Source organism: Rhinichthys klamathensis, unplaced genomic scaffold (genome assembly GCF_029890125.1).
Source record: "Rhinichthys klamathensis goyatoka isolate OS25496 unplaced genomic scaffold, OSU_Roscu_1.1 h1tg000934l_1, whole genome shotgun sequence".
Taxonomy (NCBI): domain Eukaryota; kingdom Metazoa; phylum Chordata; class Actinopteri; order Cypriniformes; family Leuciscidae; genus Rhinichthys; species Rhinichthys klamathensis.
The window spans coordinates 5,001-30,000 of record NW_026607263.1 but is presented as its reverse complement, the minus strand read 5'-3'; the positions used below and the strand labels follow the sequence as shown (position 1 = coordinate 30,000).

The following is a 25,000-nucleotide window of genomic DNA, read 5'->3' as shown; positions in this document are numbered from 1 at the left end:
AGAGTGTGAGTGAGTGAGCGAGTGAGAGTGTGAGTGAGTGAGTGAGCGAGTGAGAGTGAGTGAGCGAGTGAGTGAGAGTGTGAGTGAGTGTGTGAGTGAGAGTGTGAGTGAGCGAGTGAGAGTGTGTGAGAGTGAGTGAGAGTGAGTGAGAGTGTGTGAGAGTGAGTGAGAGTGTGAGAGTGAGAGTGAGTGAGAGTGTGTGAGTGTGTGTGTGAGAGTGAGTGAGCGAGTGAGAGTGTGTGAGAGTGAGTGAGAGTGTGTGTGTGAGAGTGAGAGTGTGTGAGAGTGAGAGTGTGTGAGAGTGTGAGTGAGTGAGAGTGTGTGAGAGTGTGAGTGTGAGTGTGCGAGTGTGCGAGTGTGTGAGAGTGAGAGTGAGCGAGTGAGAGTGTGAGTGAGTGTGAGAGAGTGAGAGTGTGAGTGTGAGTGAGTGTGAGTGTGAGAGTGTGTGAGAGTGAGAGTGAAAGTGTGAGTGTGAGTGTGAGTGAGTGTGAGTGTGAGAGTGAGTGTGTGAGTGAGTGAGTGTGAGAGTGTGTGAGAGTGTGAGTGAGAGTGAGTGTGAGTGTGCGAGTGTGCGAGTGTGTGAGAGTGAGAGTGAGCGAGTGAGAGTGTGTGAGAGTGTGTGAGAGTGTGAGTGAGTGTGAGAGAGTGAGAGTGTGAGTGTGAGTGTGAGTGAGTGTGAGTGTGTGAGAGTGAGAGTGAGAGTGAGAGTGTGAGTGTGAGTGAGTGTGAGTGTGAGAGTGTGAGTGTGAGTGTGAGAGTGAGTGTGAGTGAGTGTGAGTGAGTGTGAGTGTGTGAGTGAGTGTGAGTGTGTGAGTGAGTGAGAGTGTGAGTGTGAGTGAGTGTGAGTGTGAGAGTGTGTGAGAGTGAGAGTGAGAGTGAGAGTGTGAGTGAGTGTGAGTGTGAGTGTGTGAGAGTGAGAGTGAGCGAGTGTGTGAGAGTGAGAGTGAGTGAGAGTGTGTGAGAGTGAGAGTGAGAGTGTGTGAGAGTGAGAGTGTGTGAGAGTGAGAGTGAGCGAGTGAGAGTGTGTGAGAGTGTGTGAGAGTGAGAGTGAGTGAGAGTGAGTGAGAGTGTGTGAGAGTGAGAGTGTGTGTGTGAGAGTGAGAGTGAGAGAGAGTGAGCGAGTGAGCGAGTGAGTGTGTGAGAGTGAGAGTGAGCGAGTGAGAGTGTGTGAGAGTGAGTGTGAGAGTGAGTGAGAGTGAGTGAGAGTGTGTGAGAGTGTGTGTGAGCGAGTGAGTGAGAGTGTGTGAGAGTGTGTGTGAGTGTGTGTGTGAGAGTGTGTGTGAGTGTGTGTGAGAGTGAGTGTGAGAGTGCGAGTGCGCAACAGTGTGCGTGTGAGCAGGAGTGTGTGTGTGTGTGTGTGTATGTATAAGATGATGGTGTTTGACATGTTCTGTCTGACATCTGACCCTACAGCACGTGCTGGTGTCGTTCGGTGATGTGGTGGTGGCCAGTGTCCCGGTGAACCTGTGTGACGCTCACACACACACAGTGAACGTGACGGTGTTCGGGAACAGTTCTGGTACTGTACTGGAGGTGGACGGGCGCCTCGCTCAGATCGAGCTGGAGGAGAATGGAGACGCTCTCGATCTCACGTCATCATACAGCACCTTCATAGGAGGCATCCCAGGTAACGGCTCACAGCAGTCTCAGTCTTAAATCAGTTTCATTCATTTCTCATTCGTCTCACATCAGTCTCACATCAGTCTCAAATCTTTTTCACATCATTTTCTCATTAGTCTCAAATCAGTCTCATAATAGTCTTACATCTCTCATTAGTCTCACATCAGTCTTATATTAGTCTCACATCAGTCTTATATTAGTCTCACATCAGTCTTATATTAGTCTCACATCAGTCTTATATTAGTCTCACATCTCTCATTAGTCTCACATCAGTCTCATATTAGTCTCACATCAGTCTTATATTAGTCTCACATCAGTCTTATATTAGTCTCACATCAGTCTTATATTAGTCTCACATCAGTCTTATATTAGTCTCACATCATCACATCAGTCTTATATTAGTCTCACATCAGTCTTATATTAGTTTTACATCTCTCATTAGTCTCACATCAGTCTTATATTAGTCTCACATCTCTCATTAGTCTCGCATCAGTCTTATATTAGTCTCACATCAGTCTTATATTAGTTTTACATCTCTCATTAGTCTCACATCAGTCTTATATTAGTCTCACATCAGTCTTACATTAGTCTCACATCAGTCTTACATTAGTCTCACATCAGTCTTACATTAGTCTCACATCTCTCATTAGTCTCACATCAGTCTTATATTAGTCTCACATCAGTCTCATATTAGTCTCACATCAGTCTTATATTAGTCTCATATTAGTCTTATATTAGTCTCACATCTCTCATTAGTCTCACATCTCTCATTAGTCTCACATCAGTCTTATATTAGTCTCACATCAGTCTTATATTAGTTTTACATCTCTCATTAGTCTCACATCAGTCTTATATTAGTCTCACATCTCTCATTAGTCTCGCATCAGTCTTATATTAGTCTCACATCAGTCTTATATTAGTTTTACATCTCTCATTAGTCTCACATCAGTCTTATATTAGTCTCACATCAGTCTTACATTAGTCTCACATCAGTCTTACATTAGTCTCACATCAGTCTTACATTAGTCTCACATCTCTCATTAGTCTCACATCTCTCATTAGTCTCACATCAGTCTTATATTAGTCTCACATCAGTCTCATATTAGTCTCACATCAGTCTTATATTAGTCTCATATTAGTCTTATATTAGTCTCACATCTCTCATTAGTCTCACATCTCTCATTAGTCTCACATCAGTCTTATATTAGTCTCACATCAGTCTTATATTAGTCTCACATCTCTCATTAGTCTCACATCAGTCTTATATTAGTCTCACATCAGTCTTATATTAGTCTCACATCAGTCTCATATTAGTCTCACATCAGTCTTACATTAGTCTCACATCAGTCTCACATCAGTCTTACATTAGTCTCACATTAGTCTCACATCGGTCTTACATTAGTCTCACATCTCTCATTAGTCTCACATCAGTCTTATATTAGTCTCACATCAGTCTTATATTAGTCTCACATCAGTCTCATATTAGTCTCACATCAGTCTTATATTAGTCTCATATTAGTCTTATATTAGTCTCACATCAGTCTTATTAGTCTCACATCAGTCTTACATTAGTCTCACATCAGTCTTACATTAGTCTCACATCTCTCATTAGTCTCACATCTCTCATTAGTCTCACATCAGTCTTACATTAGTCTCACATCAGTCTTACATTAGTCTCACATCTCTCATTAGTCTCACATCAGTCTTATATTAGTCTCACATCAGTCTCACATCAGTCTTATATTAGTCTCACATCAGTCTTATATTAGTCTCACATCTCTCATTAGTCTCGCATCAGTCTTATATTAGTCTCACATCATCACATCAGTCTTATATTAGTCTCACATCAGTCTTATATTAGTTTTACATCTCTCATTAGTCTCACATCAGTCTTATATTAGTCTCACATCTCTCATTAGTCTCGCATCAGTCTTATATTAGTCTCGCATCAGTCTTATATTAGTTTTACATCTCTCATTAGTCTCACATCAGTCTTATATTAGTCTCACATCAGTCTCACATCAGTCTTACATTAGTCTCACATCTCTCATTAGTCTCACATCAGTCTTATATTAGTCTCGCATCAGTCTTATATTAGTCTCGCATCAGTCTTACATTAGTCTCACATCAGTCTTACATTAGTCTCACATCAGTCTTACATTAGTCTCACATCTCTCATTAGTCTCACATCAGTCTTATATTAGTCTCACATCAGTCTTATTTAGTCTCACATCAGTCTCATATTAGTCTCACATCAGTCTTATATTAGTCTCACATCAGTCTTATATTAGTCTCACATCAGTCTCATATTAGTCTCACATCAGTCTTATATTAGTCTCACATCAGTCTTATATTAGTCTTATATTAGTTTCACATCAGTCTTACATTAGTCTCACATCAGTCTCATATTAGTCTCACATCAGTCTTATATTAGTCTCATATTAGTCTTATATTAGTCTCACATCAGTCTCATATTAGTCTCACATCAGTCTTATATTAGTCTCACATCAGTCTTATATTAGTCTCACATCAGTCTTATATTAGTCTCACATCAGTCTCATATTAGTCTCACATCAGTCTTACATTAGTCTCACGTGAGTCGCGTCCTCGCAGATAAACAGGAGTTATGTGTCATTTGTTTCTGTATTTGTTGTTGTTTTAGTTTATTATAATAATCAGACAGACACATGCCATAATATAATTTTGCAGTGTATAACATTATCTTATTTTCTGCAATATGTTTCATATCACCTGAAACGTGCGGCAGTTTATATTCCAACGCAATTAACGTTTTTCCCACATGTCGGTATGAGTTTCGCTTTAAATATTCTTTGAACTAATTCATGAATTTTGAGAACTAAAATACGCTTTTAGTGTTTATATATTTTTTCGGTACTTAAAATTATTTTTGAATTTAATATTAAATTAAATATATACGATACGATTTTGTCTATTTTTTATCCCGCTGAACAATGAAATGATCTTAAAACATGACCCTGAATTGGGCAGTTCCTTCAGATGTGGGCTTTAGTCTTATACAGGCTACACACTTCAACATTTCTCACATTATCACAGTTTATTCGCTATAATGGTGATAAACATGAGCAGAACTCAGAGTTCTCAGATCAGTGGATATTTGACTGGTTTTGTCCGTCCTTCTGTTCGACTCTCACACATGAATTATGTTGAATATCTGTCAGCTGTTAAATTGAACTACACAATTAGATAATACCAGTTTAGCTCAACCAGTGACCAAGCAATGCTTCATGTTGTTCAGTGTGTGTGTAAAAAGAGCATTAGCAATTACAGAAAACACACTTCAGCAAAACATGATCAGCTCAAAGTGTCCGAATCATTTCTGCTCCCGATCTTTACTGGTAGTCACTGTATGAAGAATTATTGGGTGTAATATGTCACAGTTTACTTTATTTTGCTCTCCTCACTTACAGAAATGAACTATAGTGTCCTGCACACACTAGAGAAAAATCATTTTTGGTTTGACATTATGTACTGATTTGACCAGCACTGTTGAGTGTTATTTACGGGGTGTGTATCTGCACACACTTCAAACTCAAGTCACCTTGATTGATGATGTTTTCTGGCGCAGATGTTTCTCTGGTGTCCACCCCGGTGTCGGCCTTCTTCACGGGGTGCATGGATGTGCGAGTGAACGGTCAGATGATGGATGTGGACGAAGCCCAACACAAACACAACGACATCCGCTCTCACTCCTGTCCTCTGGTGCACTCGGAGCAATAGCAGAAACCGAACGCCATCGAGTGCTTTCGACCGCGAGAGGATCCGCTTAATCAGGATCGGATCCTCGTCACACTCGCGGCACGCACATATAGCACAGCCATATTGATGTATTATTACTCACCGACACGCTTACATTAGACCAATCGAACACAAGCTACTGAGAGTGCGCTGGAAAATACTGTATCTGTACATATGCCACTGTAAAATGCTTTTAGAGGAGGATTTAAAAACAGCCCCGCTCGTCGATAAAGGCCTTCAGGCTCGATGGAGGTGCTCAACTTCACCATCATGGTTTCATTCACTGGGTTGAGTTGGTTTTCTAGTCCTGCGTTTGAGTTTTTTAATCTTGTTTTTATTGTTGAAGTTGTTTTGTATTCCGTTTATGTTTGCTCTGTGTGTGAGACTGAAAGGCTTGTTGAAAACTAATAAAGACGGATGTTGTTATTACGATCATTTCTGTCCGTAATTCCACAGACATTTACTTTGGTTCACACTGATACTTTTGGGATTAAGAAAAACAAAAGTTCAAATTCACAAATCCCTCCTTTTTTTTTAAAGTTATATTTCTTGTTGAAAAAACAAACAAACTTGTGAACATTAATATTTTGTGAGGGTATTTAATTTTCTTCAGGGAAAGGAAGTGATGTCAGCAGTGACGTCCTAAAAAATCTTCCACCTCAATTGTGGTGTTTATTTTTCTTCTCATTCTGTAATGCTATCCTCAAATAAAACACAATGACATTATAAATTAATTTTATATGGTAAAAAGTGGTTGTTTTGGTTGCATATATGCTGAATAGACAGAAAACATGAGGACAGTGCAATCCTGAAAACAAAATCACATGGGAAATCATTTGTGTGCAAGAAAACCCCACATGAATATTTGAACAAAACAAAAAATGTATAATCATATCTATTTGGATATTTAAATTTGTGTTAAGATGATTTTTAAGAACATTCATCAAATAATTCTAAAGTTTTGCCTTTGGACATGAGGAATTTATTTGTATATTTCTGCAAATCAGAGGCAACACTTTACAAAAAGGTCCCATTAGTTAATGCATTAACAATAACTAGTTACAGTGTTTATTAACTCTTTCCCCGCCAGCATCTGTGTTTTATTTTCACAAAACCTTCATGGCATCCAGATTCATCTGAACATGCAATATCTCAAAAGAAAGACCAGAGCCTCTGCTTTTAAAAAACATTTTATTCCAGCTTTATTTGCATTATTTTTTATCAACGCTTGAATGTGGGTAAGTTTCATCAAGAAGCAACATTTTGAGCAAAAAGCGGAGACAATTATGTTTTTGTCAAAGTCTTCGTCCGGATGGAATTCAGAATGATGATCATAAACAGATGGAGTGGATAGAGGCCATACACACACACACACACACACACACACACACACACACACACACAGATCGAGTCCATCAACACACACACACACACACACACAGATCGAGTCCATCAACACACACACACACACACAGATCGAGTCCATCAACACACACACACACACACACACAGATCGAGTCCATCAACACACACACACACATACATACACACACACACACACACACACACACACACACAGATCGAGTCCATCAACACACACACACACACACACACAGATCGAGTCCATCAACACACACACACACACAGATCGAGTCCATCAACACACACACACACACACACACACAGATCGAGTCCATCAACACACACACACACACACACACACACACACACACAGATCGAGTCCATCAACACACACACACACACAGATCGAGTCCATCAACACACACACAGACACAGATCGAGTCCATCAACACACACACACACACAGATCGAGTCCATCAACACACACACACACACAGATCGAGTCCATCAACACACACACACACACACACACACACACACACACACACACAGATCGAGTCCATCAACACACACACACACACACACACACACACACAGATCAAGTCCATCAACACACACACACACACACACACAGATCGAGTCCATCAACACACACACACAGAGATCGAGTCCATCAACACACACACACACACACACACACAGATCGAGTCTATCAACACACACACACACACACACACAGATTGAATCCATCAACACACACACAGATCGAGTCCATCAACACACCAGAGCTTCACAGTTGTTTCCTCTTCATGGTTATGTAAATTAAAACATTACTGAATGAAGGTTATAATCGCGTTATAATGCACATGTGCGTCAGCAATGCTTCTATCGCTCGTTTCTGCTTCTCGATCTGGAGACTCTCTACTCTTTCAGAAGATGTGTATTAGCGGAAGACTGAAAACACGGATCGCTGGAAAATTCAGTCAGTGGCAGGGAAAGAGTTAATCGTTTACATTAGTTAATAAAAATCCTGTTAATTATTCATGTTAACTAATGGAACCTGTTACTAAACCAGACGTGTGTTTTCCAGGAATCTGATATAAACATGTCGATACTAACACTAAAATTCTCTTCAGACTGATGACTAGCTGATCTGGCCGTAGAAGAAGACTGAAGCGTTGTGTTTACGCTCGACACATTTCACAATACAACTGTGTTTAAAACGTCTCAATGGATCAAACTATGAAGATCCCACAAAGGAACAGGGAGTTAGCCCTCATCCTTCCCTGGACATTTGTTTTGACATTTTTTTTAAAATTTAGTGTTCATCGAAGGGGTCTAATACTCTAGGACTTTTGTCACACTTGAACCACGAATACACAAAAAATGGATTCGAGGAGTTTTGTGGTTGAAATTGAAAAAAAGTAACAAATCTTGGTCAATTTGACCCCTTTAGGAATGAGTGGAATCTGAGGAATGCTTCAGTACACACAGAAATGCTCAAAATACAAAACTAAAAATGCTAAAACTTTACCAATAAAGACTGTATAATGTGTAGATGTGTGTGTGAGCGCACACTGAAGAGAAACTGGCTTTAGGACCCAGCGGAACAGCTCCTCTGCTCCATATAGAGCTATAAGCCCATCTAGAGGCATCAAATATCATGAGTTATTATTATATTCCACAAGAGGTCAAAGACTCCCGATGTAAGATATTTAGAGCTGAATTAAAAGAGTTATGCATGAAATTGTGAGTTTTTTTGAGAATGTGAGGAATGTGCTTAAATTACTCTAAATTACTAGATTTTATTAATAAATAAAAAGGTAAACAAAATAAAAAAATCTCCCAAAAATATTGCATCAAAAAATAGAAAAAATATTATCAAAATGAAATAAAATAAGCTTTCTGGACAAAAAAAAAAGAAGTATAATTTTAGGGCTTCGGGTCATGCTGACCCGCGAGGGAAGGATGAGGGTTTAACATGGTTTTGGAAACTACCGAAGAACAACATCGATCACATTTGCTACGAGAAACACTGACGATTACAGAGGTAATTAGCGGCGATGGTCACACAGATCTTCACGGGTCAGAGGTCAGAGGTGTTTCAGCAGGCGTAGGGAGGAGGCTTCTCGAAGGGCCCTAAGGAGTGAGCGTAGAGCGAGGGAGCGTTTGGAGTCAGCATGTATGCGCTGGTGTCCTGAGACTGGGGTTGGGTCGGTCCGGTCGGGTTCGTCCCGCTCTGAGCCGCCGGTTGAGTCTCATCGGACGGGGAGTTCGAGACCTCGGGGGTGGGAGGAGCTGCGGATGGAGCCGGGTAACCGTTCAGATGCTGAGGACAAACAATCAGAAATAACGTCAGAAATCAGACCAGATTAAAGCATTATGTGTTGACTTTCTAGCAGCTGCCTTCTTTAAACTACATTTCAATCAAATTGTTAAAATGTTAAAAATGTTAAAATGTCTAAATGGAACCAAATATCTGTTAATGGATCAAAACCGACCGACGTTTAAATCTGTTAACGGAAAAAAAAACATCCGACGTTTAAATCTGTTAATGGAAAAAAACATCCGACGTTTAAATCGGTTAACGAAAAAAAACACATCCGACGTTTAAATCTGTTAACGGAAAAAAAACCATCCGACATTTAAATCTGTTAACGGAAAAAAAAACATCCGACGTTTAAATCTGTTAACGGAAAAAAACAAAAAACATCCAATGTTTAAATCTGTTAATGGAAAAAAACATCCGACGTTTAAATCGGTTAACGAAAAAAAACACATCCGACGGTTAAATCTGTTAACGGAAAAAAAACCATCCGACGTTTAAATCTGTTAACGGAAAAAAAAACATCCGACGTTTAAATCTGTTAACGGAAAAAAACAAAAAACATCCAATGTTTAAATCTGTTAATGGAAAAAAACATCCGACGTTTAAATCGGTTAACGAAAAAAAAACATCCGACGTTTAAATCTGTTAATGGAAAAAAACATCCGACGTTTAAATCTGTTAACAGAAAAAAAAACATCCGGCGTTTAAATCTGTTAACGGAAAAAAACAAAAAACATCCAATGTTTAAATCTGTTAATGGAAAAAAACATCCGACGTTTAAATCGGTTAACGAAAAAAAACACATCCGACGGTTAAATCTGTTAACGGAAAAAAAACCATCCGACGTTTAAATCTGTTAACGGAAAAAAAAACATCCGACGTTTAAATCTGTTAACGGAAAAAAACAAAAAACATCCAATGTTTAAATCTGTTAATGGAAAAAAACATCCGACGTTTAAATCGGTTAACGAAAAAAAAACATCCGACGTTTAAATCTGTTAATGGAAAAAAACATCCGACGTTTAAATCTGTTAACAGAAAAAAAAACATCCGGCGTTTAAATCTGTTAACGGAAAAAAACAAAAAACATCCAATGTTTAAATCTGTTAATGGAAAAAAACATCCGACGTTTAAATCGGTTAAAGAACAAAAAACATCTGACTTTTAAATCTGTTAATGGAAAAAAACATCCGACGTTTAAATCTGTTAATGGAAAAAAACATCCGACGTTTAAATCTGTTAATGGAAAAAAACATCCGACGTTTAAATCTGTTAATGGAAAAAAAACATCCGTCGTTTAAATCTGTTAATGGCAAAAAACATCCGATCTTTAAATCTGTTAACGGAAAAAAACAAAAAACATCCGATGTTTAAATCTGTTAACGGAAAAAAACAAAAAACATCCGATGTTTAAATCGGTTAACGAAAAAAAACCATCCGACGTTTAAATCTGTTAATGGAAAAAAACAAAAAACATCCGATGTTTAAATCTGTTAATGGAAAAAAACAAAAAACATCCGACGTTTAAATCTGTTAATGGAAAAAAACAAAAAACATCCAATGTTTAAATCTGTTAACGGAAAAAAACAAAAAACATCCGATCTTTAAATCTGTTAACGGAAAAAAACAAAAAACATCCGATCTTTAAATCTGTTAACGGAAAAAAACAAAAAACATCCGATGTTTAAATCTGTTAATGGAAAAAAACCATCCGACGTTTAAATCGGTTAACGAAAAAAAACCATCCGACGTTTAAATCTGTTAACGGAAAAAAACCATCCGACATTTAAATCTGTAAACGAACAAAAAAAATCCGACGTTTAAATCTGTTAACGAAAAAAACAAAAACATCCGACGTTTAAATCGGTTAAAGAAAAAAAAATCCGACGTTCAAATCGGTTAAAGAAAAAAAAAACATCCGACGTTTAAATCGGTTAACGGGAAAAAACCATCCGACATTTAAATCTGTAAACGAACAAAAAAAATCCGACGTTTAAATCGGTTAACGAAAAAAAAACATCCGACGTTTAAATCTGTTAACAGGAAAAAACCATCCGACATTTAAATCTGTAAACGAACAAAAAAAATCAGACGTTTAAATCTGTTAACGAAAAAAAACAAAAAACATCCGACGTTTAAATCTGTTAGTGGAAAAAAACATTCGACGTTTAAATCGGTTAACGGAAAAAAAACATCCGACGTTTAAATCTGTTAACGGAAAAAAACAAAAAACATCCGACGTTTAAATCTGTTATTGGAAAAAAAAATCCGATGTTTAAATCGGTTAAGGAAAAAAAACCATCCGACGTTTAAATCTGTTAACGAAAAAAAACAAAAAACATCCGACGTTTAAATCTGTTAGTGGAAAAAAACATTCGACGTTTAAATCGGTTAACGGAAAAAAAACATCCGACGTTTAAATCTGTTAACGGAAAAAAACAAAAAACATCCGATGTTTAAATCTGTTAACGGAAAAAAACAAAAAACATCCGATGTTTAAATCGGTTAACGAAAAAAAACCATCCGACGTTTAAATCTGTTAATGGAAAAAAACAAAAAACATCCGATGTTTAAATCTGTTAATGGAAAAAAACAAAAAACATCCGACGTTTAAATCTGTTAATGGAAAAAAACAAAAAACATCCAATGTTTAAATCTGTTAACGGAAAAAAACAAAAAACATCCGATCTTTAAATCTGTTAACGGAAAAAAACAAAAAACATCCGATCTTTAAATCTGTTAACGGAAAAAAACAAAAAACATCCGATGTTTAAATCTGTTAATGGAAAAAAACCATCCGACGTTTAAATCGGTTAACGAAAAAAAACCATCCGACGTTTAAATCTGTTAACGGAAAAAAACCATCCGACATTTAAATCTGTAAACGAACAAAAAAAATCCGACGTTTAAATCTGTTAACGAAAAAAACAAAAACATCCGACGTTTAAATCGGTTAAAGAAAAAAAAATCCGACGTTCAAATCGGTTAAAGAAAAAAAAAACATCCGACGTTTAAATCGGTTAACGGGAAAAAACCATCCGACATTTAAATCTGTAAACGAACAAAAAAAATCCGACGTTTAAATCGGTTAACGAAAAAAAAACATCCGACGTTTAAATCTGTTAACAGGAAAAAACCATCCGACATTTAAATCTGTAAACGAACAAAAAAAATCAGACGTTTAAATCTGTTAACGAAAAAAAACAAAAAACATCCGACGTTTAAATCTGTTAGTGGAAAAAAACATTCGACGTTTAAATCGGTTAACGGAAAAAAAACATCCGACGTTTAAATCTGTTAACGGAAAAAAACAAAAAACATCCGACGTTTAAATCTGTTATTGGAAAAAAAAATCCGATGTTTAAATCGGTTAAGGAAAAAAAACCATCCGACGTTTAAATCGGTTAACGAAAAAAAAACATCCGACGTTTAAATCGGTTAACGGAAGAAAAAAACATCCGATGTTTAAATCTTTTAACAGAAAAAAACCATCCGACATTTCTATCTGTAAACGAACAAAAAAAATCCGACGTTTAAATCTGTTAACGAAAAAAAAAAGATCCGACGTTTAAATCTGTTAACGGAAAAAAAACAAAAAACATCCAATGTTTAAATCTGTTAATGGAAAAAAACATCCGACGTTTAAATCTGTTAACGGAAAAAAAACATCCGACGTTTAAATCTCTTAACGAAAAAAACCCATCCGACGTTTAAATCTGTTAATGAAAAAAACCCATCCGACGTTTAAATCTGTTAATGAAAAAAAACCATCCGATGTTTAAATCTGTTAACGAAAAAAAACCATCCGACGTTTAAATCTGTTAATGGAAAGAAACAAAAAACATCCGACGTTTAAATCTGTTAAAGACAAAAAACATCCAACATTTAAATCTGTTAACGGAAAAAACAAAAACATCCGACGTTTAAATCGGTTAAAGAAAAAAAAATCCGACGTTTAAATCGGTTAAAGAAAAAAAAACATCCGACGTTTAAATCTGTTAATGGAAAAAACATCCGACGTTTAAATCTGTTAAAGAAAAAAAAGTCCGACGTTTAAATCTGTTAACGAAAAAAAAAAATCCGACGTTTAAATCTGTTAACGGAAAAAAAACATCCGACGTTTAAATCTGTTAATGAAAAAAACCCATCCGACGTTTAAATCTGTTAATGAAAAAAAAACATCCGATGTTTAAATCTGTTAACGAAAAAAACCCATCCGACGTTTAAATCTGTTAATGGAAAGAAACAAAAAACATCCGACGTTTAAATCTGTTAAAGACAAAAAACATCCAACATTTAAATCTGTTAACGGAAAAAACAAAAACATCCGACGTTTAAATCGGTTAAAGAAAAAAAATCCGACGTTTAAATCGGTTAAAGAAAAAAAAACATCCGACGTTTAAATCTGTTAATGGAAAAAACATCCGACGTTTAAATCTGTTAAAGAAAAAAAAGTCCGACGTTTAAATCTGTTAACGAAAAAAAAAACATCCGACGTTTAAATCTGTTAAAGACAAAAAACATCCAACATTTAAATCTGTTAACGGAAAAAACAAAAACATCCGACGTTTAAATCGGTTAAAGAAAAAAAATCCGACGTTTAAATCGGTTAAAGAAAAAAAAACATCCGACGTTTAAATCTGTTAATGAAAAAAACCCATCCGACGTTTAAATCTGTTAATGAAAAAAAACCATCCGATGTTTAAATCTGTTAACGAAAAAAAACCATCCGACGTTTAAATCTGTTAACGGAAAAAAACAAAAAACATCCGACGTTTAAATCTGTTATTGGAAAAAAAAATCCGATGTTTAAATCGGTTAAGGAAAAAAAACCATCCGACGTTTAAATCGGTTAACGAAAAAAAAACATCCGACGTTTAAATCGGTTAACGGAAGAAAAAAACATCCGACATTTAAATCTGTAAACGAACAAAAAAAATCCGACGTTTAAATCGGTTAACGAAAAAAAAACATCCGACGTTTAAATCTGTTAACAGGAAAAAACCATCCGACATTTAAATCTGTAAACGAACAAAAAAAATCAGACGTTTAAATCTGTTAACGAAAAAAAACAAAAAACATCCGACGTTTAAATCTGTTAGTGGAAAAAAACATTCGACGTTTAAATCGGTTAACGGAAAAAAACCATCCGACGTTTAAATCTGTTAACGGAAAAAAACAAAAAACATCCGACGTTTAAATCTGTTATTGGAAAAAAAAATCCGATGTTTAAATCGGTTAAGGAAAAAAAACCATCCGACGTTTAAATCGGTTAACGAAAAAAAAACATCCGACGTTTAAATCGGTTAACGGAAGAAAAAAACATCCGATGTTTAAATCTTTTAACAGAAAAAAACCATCCGACATTTCTATCTGTAAACGAACAAAAAAAATCCGACGTTTAAATCTGTTAACGAAAAAAAAAAGATCCGACGTTTAAATCTGTTAACGGAAAAAAAACAAAAAACATCCAATGTTTAAATCTGTTAATGGAAAAAAACATCCGACGTTTAAATCTGTTAATGGAAAAAACATCCGACGTTTAAATCTGTTAAAGAAAAAAAAGTCCGACGTTTAAATCTGTTAAGAAAAAAAAAAAAATCCGACGTTTAAATCTGTTAACGGAAAAAAAACATCCGACGTTTAAATCTCTTAACGAAAAAAACCCATCCGACGTTTAAATCTGTTAATGAAAAAAACCCATCCGACGTTTAAATCTGTTAATGAAAAAAAACCATCCGATGTTTAAATCTGTTAACGAAAAAAAACCATCCGACGTTTAAATCTGTTAATGGAAAGAAACAAAAAACATCCGACGTTTAAATCTGTTAAAGACAAAAAACATCCAACATTTAAATCTGTTAACGGAAAAAACAAAAACATCCGACGTTTAAATCGGTTAAAGAAAAAAAAATCCGACGTTTAAATCGGTTAAAGAAAAAAAAACATCCGACGTTTAAATCTGTTAATGGAAAAAACATCCGACGTTTAAATCTGTTAAAGAAAAAAAAGTCCGACGTTTAAATCTGTTAACGAAAAAAAAAAATCCGACGTTTAAATCTGTTAACGGAAAAAAAACATCCGACGTTTAAATCTGTTAATGAAAAAAACCCATCCGACGTTTAAATCTGTTAATGAAAAAAAAACATCCGATGTTTAAATCTGTTAACGAAAAAAACCCATCCGACGTTTAAATCTGTTAATGGAAAGAAACAAAAAACATCCGACGTTTAAATCTGTTAAAGACAAAAAACATCCAACATTTAAATCTGTTAACGGAAAAAACAAAAACATCCGACGTTTAAATCGGTTAAAGAAAAAAAATCCGACGTTTAAATCGGTTAAAGAAAAAAAAACATCCGACGTTTAAATCTGTTAATGGAAAAAACATCCGACGTTTAAATCTGTTAAAGAAAAAAAAGTCCGACGTTTAAATCTGTTAACGAAAAAAAAAACATCCGACGTTTAAATCTGTTAAAGACAAAAAACATCCAACATTTAAATCTGTTAACGGAAAAAACAAAAACATCCGACGTTTAAATCGGTTAAAGAAAAAAAATCCGACGTTTAAATCGGTTAAAGAAAAAAAAACATCCGACGTTTAAATCTGTTAATGAAAAAAACCCATCCGACGTTTAAATCTGTTAATGAAAAAAAACCATCCGATGTTTAAATCTGTTAACGAAAAAAAACCATCCGACGTTTAAATCTGTTAACGGAAAAAAACAAAAAACATCCGACGTTTAAATCTGTTATTGGAAAAAAAAATCCGATGTTTAAATCGGTTAAGGAAAAAAAACCATCCGACGTTTAAATCGGTTAACGAAAAAAAAACATCCGACGTTTAAATCGGTTAACGGAAGAAAAAAACATCCGATGTTTAAATCTTTTAACAGAAAAAAACCATCCGACATTTCTATCTGTAAACGAACAAAAAAAATCCGACGTTTAAATCTGTTAACGAAAAAAAAAAGATCCGACGTTTAAATCTGTTAACGGAAAAAAAACAAAAAACATCCAATGTTTAAATCTGTTAATGGAAAAAAACATCCGACGTTTAAATCTGTTAATGGAAAAAACATCCGACGTTTAAATCTGTTAAAGAAAAAAAAGTCCGACGTTTAAATCTGTTAAGGAAAAAAAAAAAATCCGACGTTTAAATCTGTTAACGGAAAAAAAACATCCGACGTTTAAATCTCTTAACGAAAAAAACCCATCCGACGTTTAAATCTGTTAATGAAAAAAACCCATCCGACGTTTAAATCTGTTAATGAAAAAAAACCATCCGATGTTTAAATCTGTTAACGAAAAAAAACCATCCGACGTTTAAATCTGTTAATGAAAAGGAACAAAAAACATCCGACGTTTAAATCTGTTAAAGACAAAAAACATCCAACATTTAAATCTGTTAACGGAAAAAACAAAAACATCCGACGTTTAAATCGGTTAAAGAAAAAAAAATCCGACGTTTAAATCGGTTAAAGAAAAAAAAACATCCGACGTTTAAATCTGTTAATGGAAAAAACATCCGACGTTTAAATCTGTTAAAGAAAAAAAAGTCCGACGTTTAAATCTGTTAACGGAAAAAAAACATCCGACGTTTAAATCTGTTAATGAAAAAAACCCATCCGACGTTTAAATCTGTTAATGAAAAAAAAACATCCGATGTTTAAATCTGTTAACGAAAAAAACCCATCCGACGTTTAAATCTGTTAATGGAAAGAAACAAAAAACATCCGACGTTTAAATCTGTTAAAGACAAAAAACATCCAACATTTAAATCTGTTAACGGAAAAAACAAAAACATCCGACGTTTAAATCGGTTAAAGAAAAAAAATCCGACGTTTAAATCGGTTAAAGAAAAAAAAACATCCGACGTTTAAATCTGTTAATGGAAAAAACATCCGACGTTTAAATCTGTTAAAGAAAAAAAAGTCCGACGTTTAAATCTGTTAACGAAAAAAAAAACATCCGACGTTTAAATCTGTTAAAGACAAAAAACATCCAACATTTAAATCTGTTAACGGAAAAAACAAAAACATCCGACGTTTAAATCGGTTAAAGAAAAAAAATCCGACGTTTAAATCGGTTAAAGAAAAAAAAACATCCGACGTTTAAATCTGTTAATGAAAAAAACCCATCCGACGTTTAAATCTGTTAATGAAAAAAAACCATCCGATGTTTAAATCTGTTAACGAAAAAAAACCATCCGACGTTTAAATCTGTTAATGGAAAGAAACAAAAAACATCCGACGTTTAAATCTGTTAAAGACAAAAAACATCCAACATTTAAATCTGTTAACGGAAAAAACAAAAACATCCGACGTTTAAATCGGTTAAAGAAAAAAAAACATCCGACGTTTAAATCTGTTAATGGAAAAAACATCCGACGTTTAAATCTGTTAAAGAAAAAAAAGTCCGACGTTTAAATCTGTTAACGAAAAAAAAAAATCCGACGTTTAAATCTGTTAACGGAAAAAAAACATCCGACGTTTAAATCTCTTAACGAAAAAAACCCATCCGACGTTTAAATCTGTTAATGAAAAAAACCCATCCCACGTTTAAATCTGTTAATGAAAAAAAACCATCCGATGTTTAAATCTGTTAACGAAAAAAAAACATCCGACGTTTAAATCGGTTAACGGGAAAAAACCATCCGACATTTAAATCTGTAAACGAACAAAAAAAATCCGACGTTTAAATCGGTTAACGAAAAAAAAACATCCGACGTTTAAATCTGTTAACAGGAAAAAACCATCCGACATTTAAATCTGTAAACGAACAAAAAAAATCAGACGTTTAAATCTGTTAACGAAAAAAAACAAAAAACATCCGACGTTTAAATCTGTTAGTGGAAAAAAACATTCGACGTTTAAATCGGTTAACGGAAAAAAAACATCCGACGTTTAAATCTGTTAATGAAAAAAAACATCCGACGTTTAAATCTGTTAATGGAAAAAAACATCCGACGTTTAAATCGGTTAAAGAAAAAAAAAAAACATCCGACGTTTAAATCTGTTAACAAAAAAAAACAAAAAAAACATTAGACGTTTAAATCTGTTAATGGAAAAAAAATCCAACGTTTAAATCGGTTAACGAAAAAAACCATCCGACGTTTAAATCTGTAAACGAAAAAAAAAATCTGACGTTTAAATCTGTTAAAGAAAAAAACAAAAACATCCAACATTTAAATCTGTTAACGAAAAAAAAAAAAAAACATCCGACGTTTAAATCGGTTAAAGAAAAAAAAATCCGACGTTTAAATCGGCTAAAGAAAAAAAAACATCCGACGTTTAAATCGGTAGACGGGAAAAAAACATCCGACATTTAAATCTGTAAACGAACAAAAAAAATCCGACGTTTAAATCGGTTAACGAAAAAAAAACATCCGACGTTTAAATCTGTTAACAGGAAAAAACCATCCGACATTTAAATCTGTAAACGAACAAAAAAAATCAGACGTTTAAATCTGTTAACGAAAAAAAAAAAAACATCCGACGTTTAAATCGGTTAAAGAAAAAAAAATCCGACGTTCAAATCGGTTAAAGAAAAAAAAAACATCCGACGTTTAAATCGGTTAACGGGAAAAAACCATCCGACATTTAAATCTGTAAACGAACAAAAAAAATCCGACGTTTAAATCGGTTAACGAAAAAAAAACATCCGACGTTTAAATCGGTTAACAGGAAAAAACCATCCGACATTTAAATCTGTAAACGAACAAAAAAATCAGACGTTTAAATCTGTTAAGGAAAAAAAACAAAAAACATCCGACGTTTAAATCTGTTAGTGGAAAAAAACATCCGACGTTTAAATCGGTTAACGGAAAAAAAACATCCGACGTTTAAATCTGTTAACGGAAAAAAACAAAAAACGTCCGACGTTTAAATCGGTTAACGAAAAAAAACCATCCGACGTTTAAATCAGTTAACGGAAAAAAAACATCCGACGTTTAAATCGGTTAACGGAAGAAAAAAACATCCAATGTTTAAATCTGTTAACGGAAAAAAACCATCCAACATTTCTATCTGTAAACGAACAAAAAAAATCCGACGTTTAAATCTGTTAACGAAAAAAAAAAGATCCGACGTTTAAATCTGTTAAAGGAAAAAAACAAAAAACATCCGACGTTTAAATCGGTTAATGGAAAAAAACATCCGACGTTTAAATCGGTTAACGGAAAAAAAACATCCGACGTTTAAATCTGTTAACGGAAAAAAACCATCCGACGTTTAAATCTGTTAACGGAAAAAAAACAAAAAACATCCAATGTTTAAATCTGTTAATGGAAAAAAACATCCGACGTTTAAATCTGTTAATGGAAAAAACATCCGACGTTTAAATCTGTTAAAGAAAAAAAAGTCCGACGTTTAAATCTGTTAACGAAAAAAAAAAATCCGACGTTTAAATCTGTTAACGGAAAAAAAACATCCGACGTTTAAATCTCTTAACGAAAAAAACCCATCCGACGTTTAAATCTGTTAATGAAAAAAACCCATCCGACGTTTAAATCTGTTAATGAAAAAAAAACATCCGATGTTTAAATCTGTTAACGAAAAAAACCCATCCGACGTTTAAATCTGTTAATGGAAAGAAACAAAAAACATCCGACGTTTAAATCTGTAAACGAAAAAAAAAACATCCGACGTTTAAATCGGTTAATAGATTACGGATTACTCCATCATAGGCATAACAGTATGACTTTCTTTAAAGCTGCTTTGAAAGGAAGTGTGTTGTGAAAAGCACTACACAATACAAATAAAATAGAATTTGACATTTGAAATAATTTAGTCTCAGTGTTTGCGATTGACCAGTGATGTCATTCTGTATCTAATGAAAACCATTCCCACTCTAATCAATATTCCATGCTGATGTGTAGAAGCATTACCGCGGTAACAGAGACGCTCACCTGCATGGGCAGAGAGTAGTTCGGGTACGCGGGGAGCGTTTGTCCCGACGGGCAGAAGCCGGTGTAGGAGAGCATGTGTTGACTGGGATTGTACAGGATATGAGGGGGCGGAGCCGGACTGGGTGTCATGTGACTGTGAGCCACAGGAGCCTGAACACACACACACACACACACACGTCATGTAAGAGCTGATATCACTTACTGTGAAGCTGCTATGTAAATCTGTATTGTATAAGTGCTATAGAAACTGAATTGTGAATGTTGTGAAACTGAATTGTGAATGTTATAACACTGAATCGTGAATGTTATGACACTGAATTGTGAATGTTATGACACTGAATTGTGAATGTTATGAAACTGAATTGTGAATGTTATGAAACTGAATTGTGAATGTTATAACACTGAATCGTGAATGTTATGACACTGAATCGTGAATGTTATGAAACTGAATCGTGAATGTTATAACACTGAATCGTGAATGTTATGAAACTGAATCGTGAATGTTATGACACTGAATCGTGAATGTTATAACACTGAATCGTGAATGTTATGAAACTGAATCGTGAATGTTATGAAACTGAATTGTGAATGTTATGAAACTGAATTGTGAATGTTATGAAACTGAATTGTGAATGTTATGAAACTGAATTGTGAATGTTATAACACTGAATCGTGAATGTTATAACACTGAATTGTGAATGTTATGAAACTGAATTGTGAATGTTATGAAACTGAATTGTGAATGTTATGAAACTGAATTGTGAATGTTATGAAACTGAATTGTGAATGTTATGAAACTGAATTGTGAATGTTATGAAACTGAATTGTGAATGTTATGAAACTGAATCGTGAATGTTATGAAACTGAATCGTGAATGTTATAACACTGAATCGTGAATGTTATAACACTGAATCGTGAATGTTATAACACTGAATCGTGAATGTTATGACACTGAATCGTGAATGTTATAACACTGAATCGTGAATGTTATGAAACTGAATCGTGAATGTTATGAAACTGAATTGTGAATGTTATGACACTGAATCGTGAATGTTATAACACTGAATCGTGAATGTTATGAAACTGAATTGTGAATGTTATGAAACTGAATTGTGAATGTTATGAAACTGAATTGTGAATGTTATGACACTGAATTGTGAATGTTATGAAACTGAATTGTGAATGTTATGACACTGAATCGTGAATGTTATAACACTGAATCGTGAATGTTATAACACTGAATCGTGAATGTTATGACACTGAATCGTGAATGTTATGAAACTGAATTGTGAATGTTATAACACTGAATTGTGAATGTTATAACACTGAATTGTGAATGTTATGAAACTGAATTGTGAATGTTATGACACTGAATCGTGAATGTTATAACACTGAATCGTGAATGTTATAACACTGAATCGTGAATGTTATGACACTGAATCGTGAATGTTATGACACTGAATTGTGAATGTTGTGAAACTGAATTGTGAATGTTGTGAAACTGAATCATGAATGTTATGACACTGAATCGTGAATGTTATGACACTGAATTGTGAATGTTATGACACTGAATCATGAATGTTATGACACTGAATCGTGAATGTTATGAAACTGAATCGTGAATGTTATGACACTGAATCGTGAATGTTATGACACTGAATCGTGAATGTTATGACACTGAATCGTGAATGTTATAACACTGAATTGTGAATGTTATGAAACTGAATTGTGAATGTTATGACACTGAATTGTGAATGTTATGAAACTGAATTGTGAATGTTATGACACTGAATTGTGAATGTTATGAAACTGAATTGTGAATGTTATGAAACTGAATTGTGAATGTTATGAAACTGAATCGTGAATGTTATGACACTGAATTGTGAATGTTATGACACTGAATCATGAATGTTATGACACTGAATTGTGAATGTTATAACACTGAATCGTGAATGTTATGACACTGAATTGTGAATGTTATGACACTGAATTGTGAATGTTATAACACTGAATTGTGAATGTTATAACACTGAATCGTGAATGTTATGAAACTGAATTGTGAATGTTATGAAACTGAATTGTGAATGTTATGAAACTGAATTGTGAATGTTATGAAACTGAATTGTGAATGTTATGACACTGAATCGTGAATGTTATAACACTGAATCGTGAATGTTATGACACTGAATTGTGAATGTTATGACACTGAATTGTGAATGTAATGACACTGAATCGTGAATGTTATAACACTGAATCGTGAATGTTATGAAACTGAATTGTGAATGTTATGAAACTGAATTGTGAATGTTATGAAACTGAATTGTGAATGTTATGAAACTGAATTGTGAATGTTATGAAACTGAATTGTGAATGTTATAACACTGAATCGTGAATGTTATGACACTGAATCGTGAATGTTATGACACTGAATCGTGAATGTTATGAAACTGAATCGTGAATGTTATAACACTGAATCGTGAATGTTATGAAACTGAATCGTGAATGTTATGAGACTGAATCGTGAATGTTATAACACTGAATCGTGAATGTTATGAAACTGAATCGTGAATGTTATGAAACTGAATTGTGAATGTTATGAAACTGAATTGTGAATGTTATGAAACTGAATTGTGAATGTTATAACACTGAATCGTGAATGTTATAACACTGAATTGTGAATGTTATGAAACTGAATTGTGAATGTTGTGAAACTGAATTGTGAATGTTATAACACTGAATCGTGAATGTTATGAAACTGAATTGTGAATGTTATGAAACTGAATTGTGAATGTTATGAAACTGAATTGTGAATGTTATGAAACTGAATTGTGAATGTTATGAAACTGAATTGTGAATGTTATAACACTGAATCGTGAATGTTATAACACTGAATCGTGAATGTTATAACACTGAATCGTGAATGTTATGAAACTGAATTGTGAATGTTATGAAACTGAATTGTGAATGTTATGAAACTGAATTGTGAATGTTATGAAACTGAATTGTGAATGTTATGAAACTGAATTGTGAATGTTATAACACTGAATCGTGAATGTTATGACACTGAATCGTGAATGTTATGACACTGAATCGTGAATGTTATGAAACTGAATCGTGAATGTTATAACACTGAATCGTGAATGTTATGAAACTGAATCGTGAATGTTATGAGACTGAATTGTGAATGTTATGATCCTGAATCGTGAATGTTATGATCCTGAATCATGAATGTTATGACACTGAATCGTGAATGTTATGACACTGAATTGTGAATGTTATGACACTGAATCATGAATGTTATGACACTGAATCGTGAATGTTATGACACTGAATCATGAATGTTATGACACTGAATCGTGAATGTTATGAAACTGAATCGTGAATGTTATAACACTGAATCGTGAATGTTATAACACTGAATTGTGAATGTTGACACTGAATCGTGAATGTTATGACACTGAATCGTGAATGTTATGACACTGAATCGTGAATGTTATGACACTGAATCGTGAATGTTATAACACTGAATCGTGAATGTTATGAAACTGAATTGTGAATGTTATGACACTGAATTGTGAATGTTATGACACTGAATTGTGAATGTTATGAAACTGAATTGTGAATGTTATGACACTGAATTGTGAATGTTATGAAACTGAATTGTGAATGTTATGAAACTGAATCGTGAATGTTATGACACTGAATTGTGAATGTTATGAAACTGAATTGTGAATGTTATGAAACTGAATTGTGAATGTTATGAAACTGAATTGTGAATGTTATAACACTGAATCGTGAATGTTATAACACTGAATCGTGAATGTTATAACACTGAATCGTGAATGTTATGACACTGAATCGTGAATGTTATGAAACTGAATCGTGAATGTTATGAAACTGAATCGTGAATGTCATGAAGACTCGCCAGGTCTTTGAAGGCTCCCAGTACGGCAGCGGTGATGATTCCCAGAAACACACCGAGAACGTTGAGCGTCACACAAGCCCACATCAGACGGTACAGATTCACCACGTCCCAGCAGCTGCTGACGCCCGTGAACTCGTAGTAGTGCATGCTATAGTCCACACTAACACACACAGACACTGTTACTGCACACACACACACAGACACTGTTACTGCACACACACACACAGACACTGTTACTGCACACACACACACAGACACTGTTACTGCACACACACACACAGACACTGTTGCTGCACACACACAGACACTGTTACTGCACACACACACACACAGACACTGTTACTGCGCACACACACACACACACTGTTACTGCACACACACACACAGACACTGTTACTGCACACACACACACAGACACTGTTACTGCACACACACACACAGACACTGTTACTGCACACACACACACAGACACTGTTACTGCACACACACACACAGACACTGTTACTGCACACACACACACACACACACAGACACTGTTACTGCACACACACACACACACACAGACACTGTTACTGCACACACACACACACACACACAGACACTGTTACTGCACACACACAGACACTGTTACTGCACACACACACACACACACAGACACTGTTACTGCACGCACACACACACACAGACACTGTTACTGCACACACACACACAGACACTGTTACTGCACACACACACACTGTTACTGCACACACACAGACACTGTTACTGCACACACACACATACACACACTGTTACTGCACACACACACAGAGACACTGTTACTGCACACACACACACACAGACACTGTTACTGCACACACACACACAGACACTGTTACTGCACACACACACACACACACAGACACTGTTACTGCACGCACACACACACACAGACACTGTTACTGCACACACACACACAGACACTGTTACTGCACACACACACACTGTTACTGCACACACACAGACACTGTTACTGCACACACACACATACACACACTGTTACTGCACACACACACAGAGACACTGTTACTGCACACAC

At 35.0% G+C, this 25,000-nt stretch overlaps 2 protein-coding genes across 2 annotated transcripts in view; one reads left to right on the top strand and one right to left on the bottom strand.

The window, feature by feature from the left end:
* Window positions 1-5,826, top strand: part of gas6 (growth arrest-specific 6) — a 39,884-nt gene extending 34,058 nt beyond the window's left edge. Inside the window, exons 14-15 of the mRNA XM_056244161.1 lie at window positions 1,414-1,627; window positions 5,228-5,826. Coding sequence (XP_056100136.1) covers window positions 1,414-1,627; window positions 5,228-5,379 — 366 coding nt within the window. The 3' untranslated portion in view covers window positions 5,380-5,826. The remainder of the gene's footprint in view (window positions 1-1,413; window positions 1,628-5,227) is intronic.
* Window positions 5,827-8,614: 2,788 nt separating this feature from the next.
* Window positions 8,615-25,000, bottom strand: part of LOC130078598 (transmembrane protein 255B-like) — a gene marked incomplete at its 5' end in the record, with an annotated part of 17,363 nt that continues 977 nt past the window's right edge. The window contains 3 exons of the mRNA XM_056244162.1: window positions 8,615-9,088; window positions 19,998-20,147; window positions 23,923-24,082. Of these exons, the coding sequence (XP_056100137.1) occupies window positions 8,864-9,088; window positions 19,998-20,147; window positions 23,923-24,082 (535 nt within the window). The remainder of the gene's footprint in view (window positions 9,089-19,997; window positions 20,148-23,922; window positions 24,083-25,000) is intronic.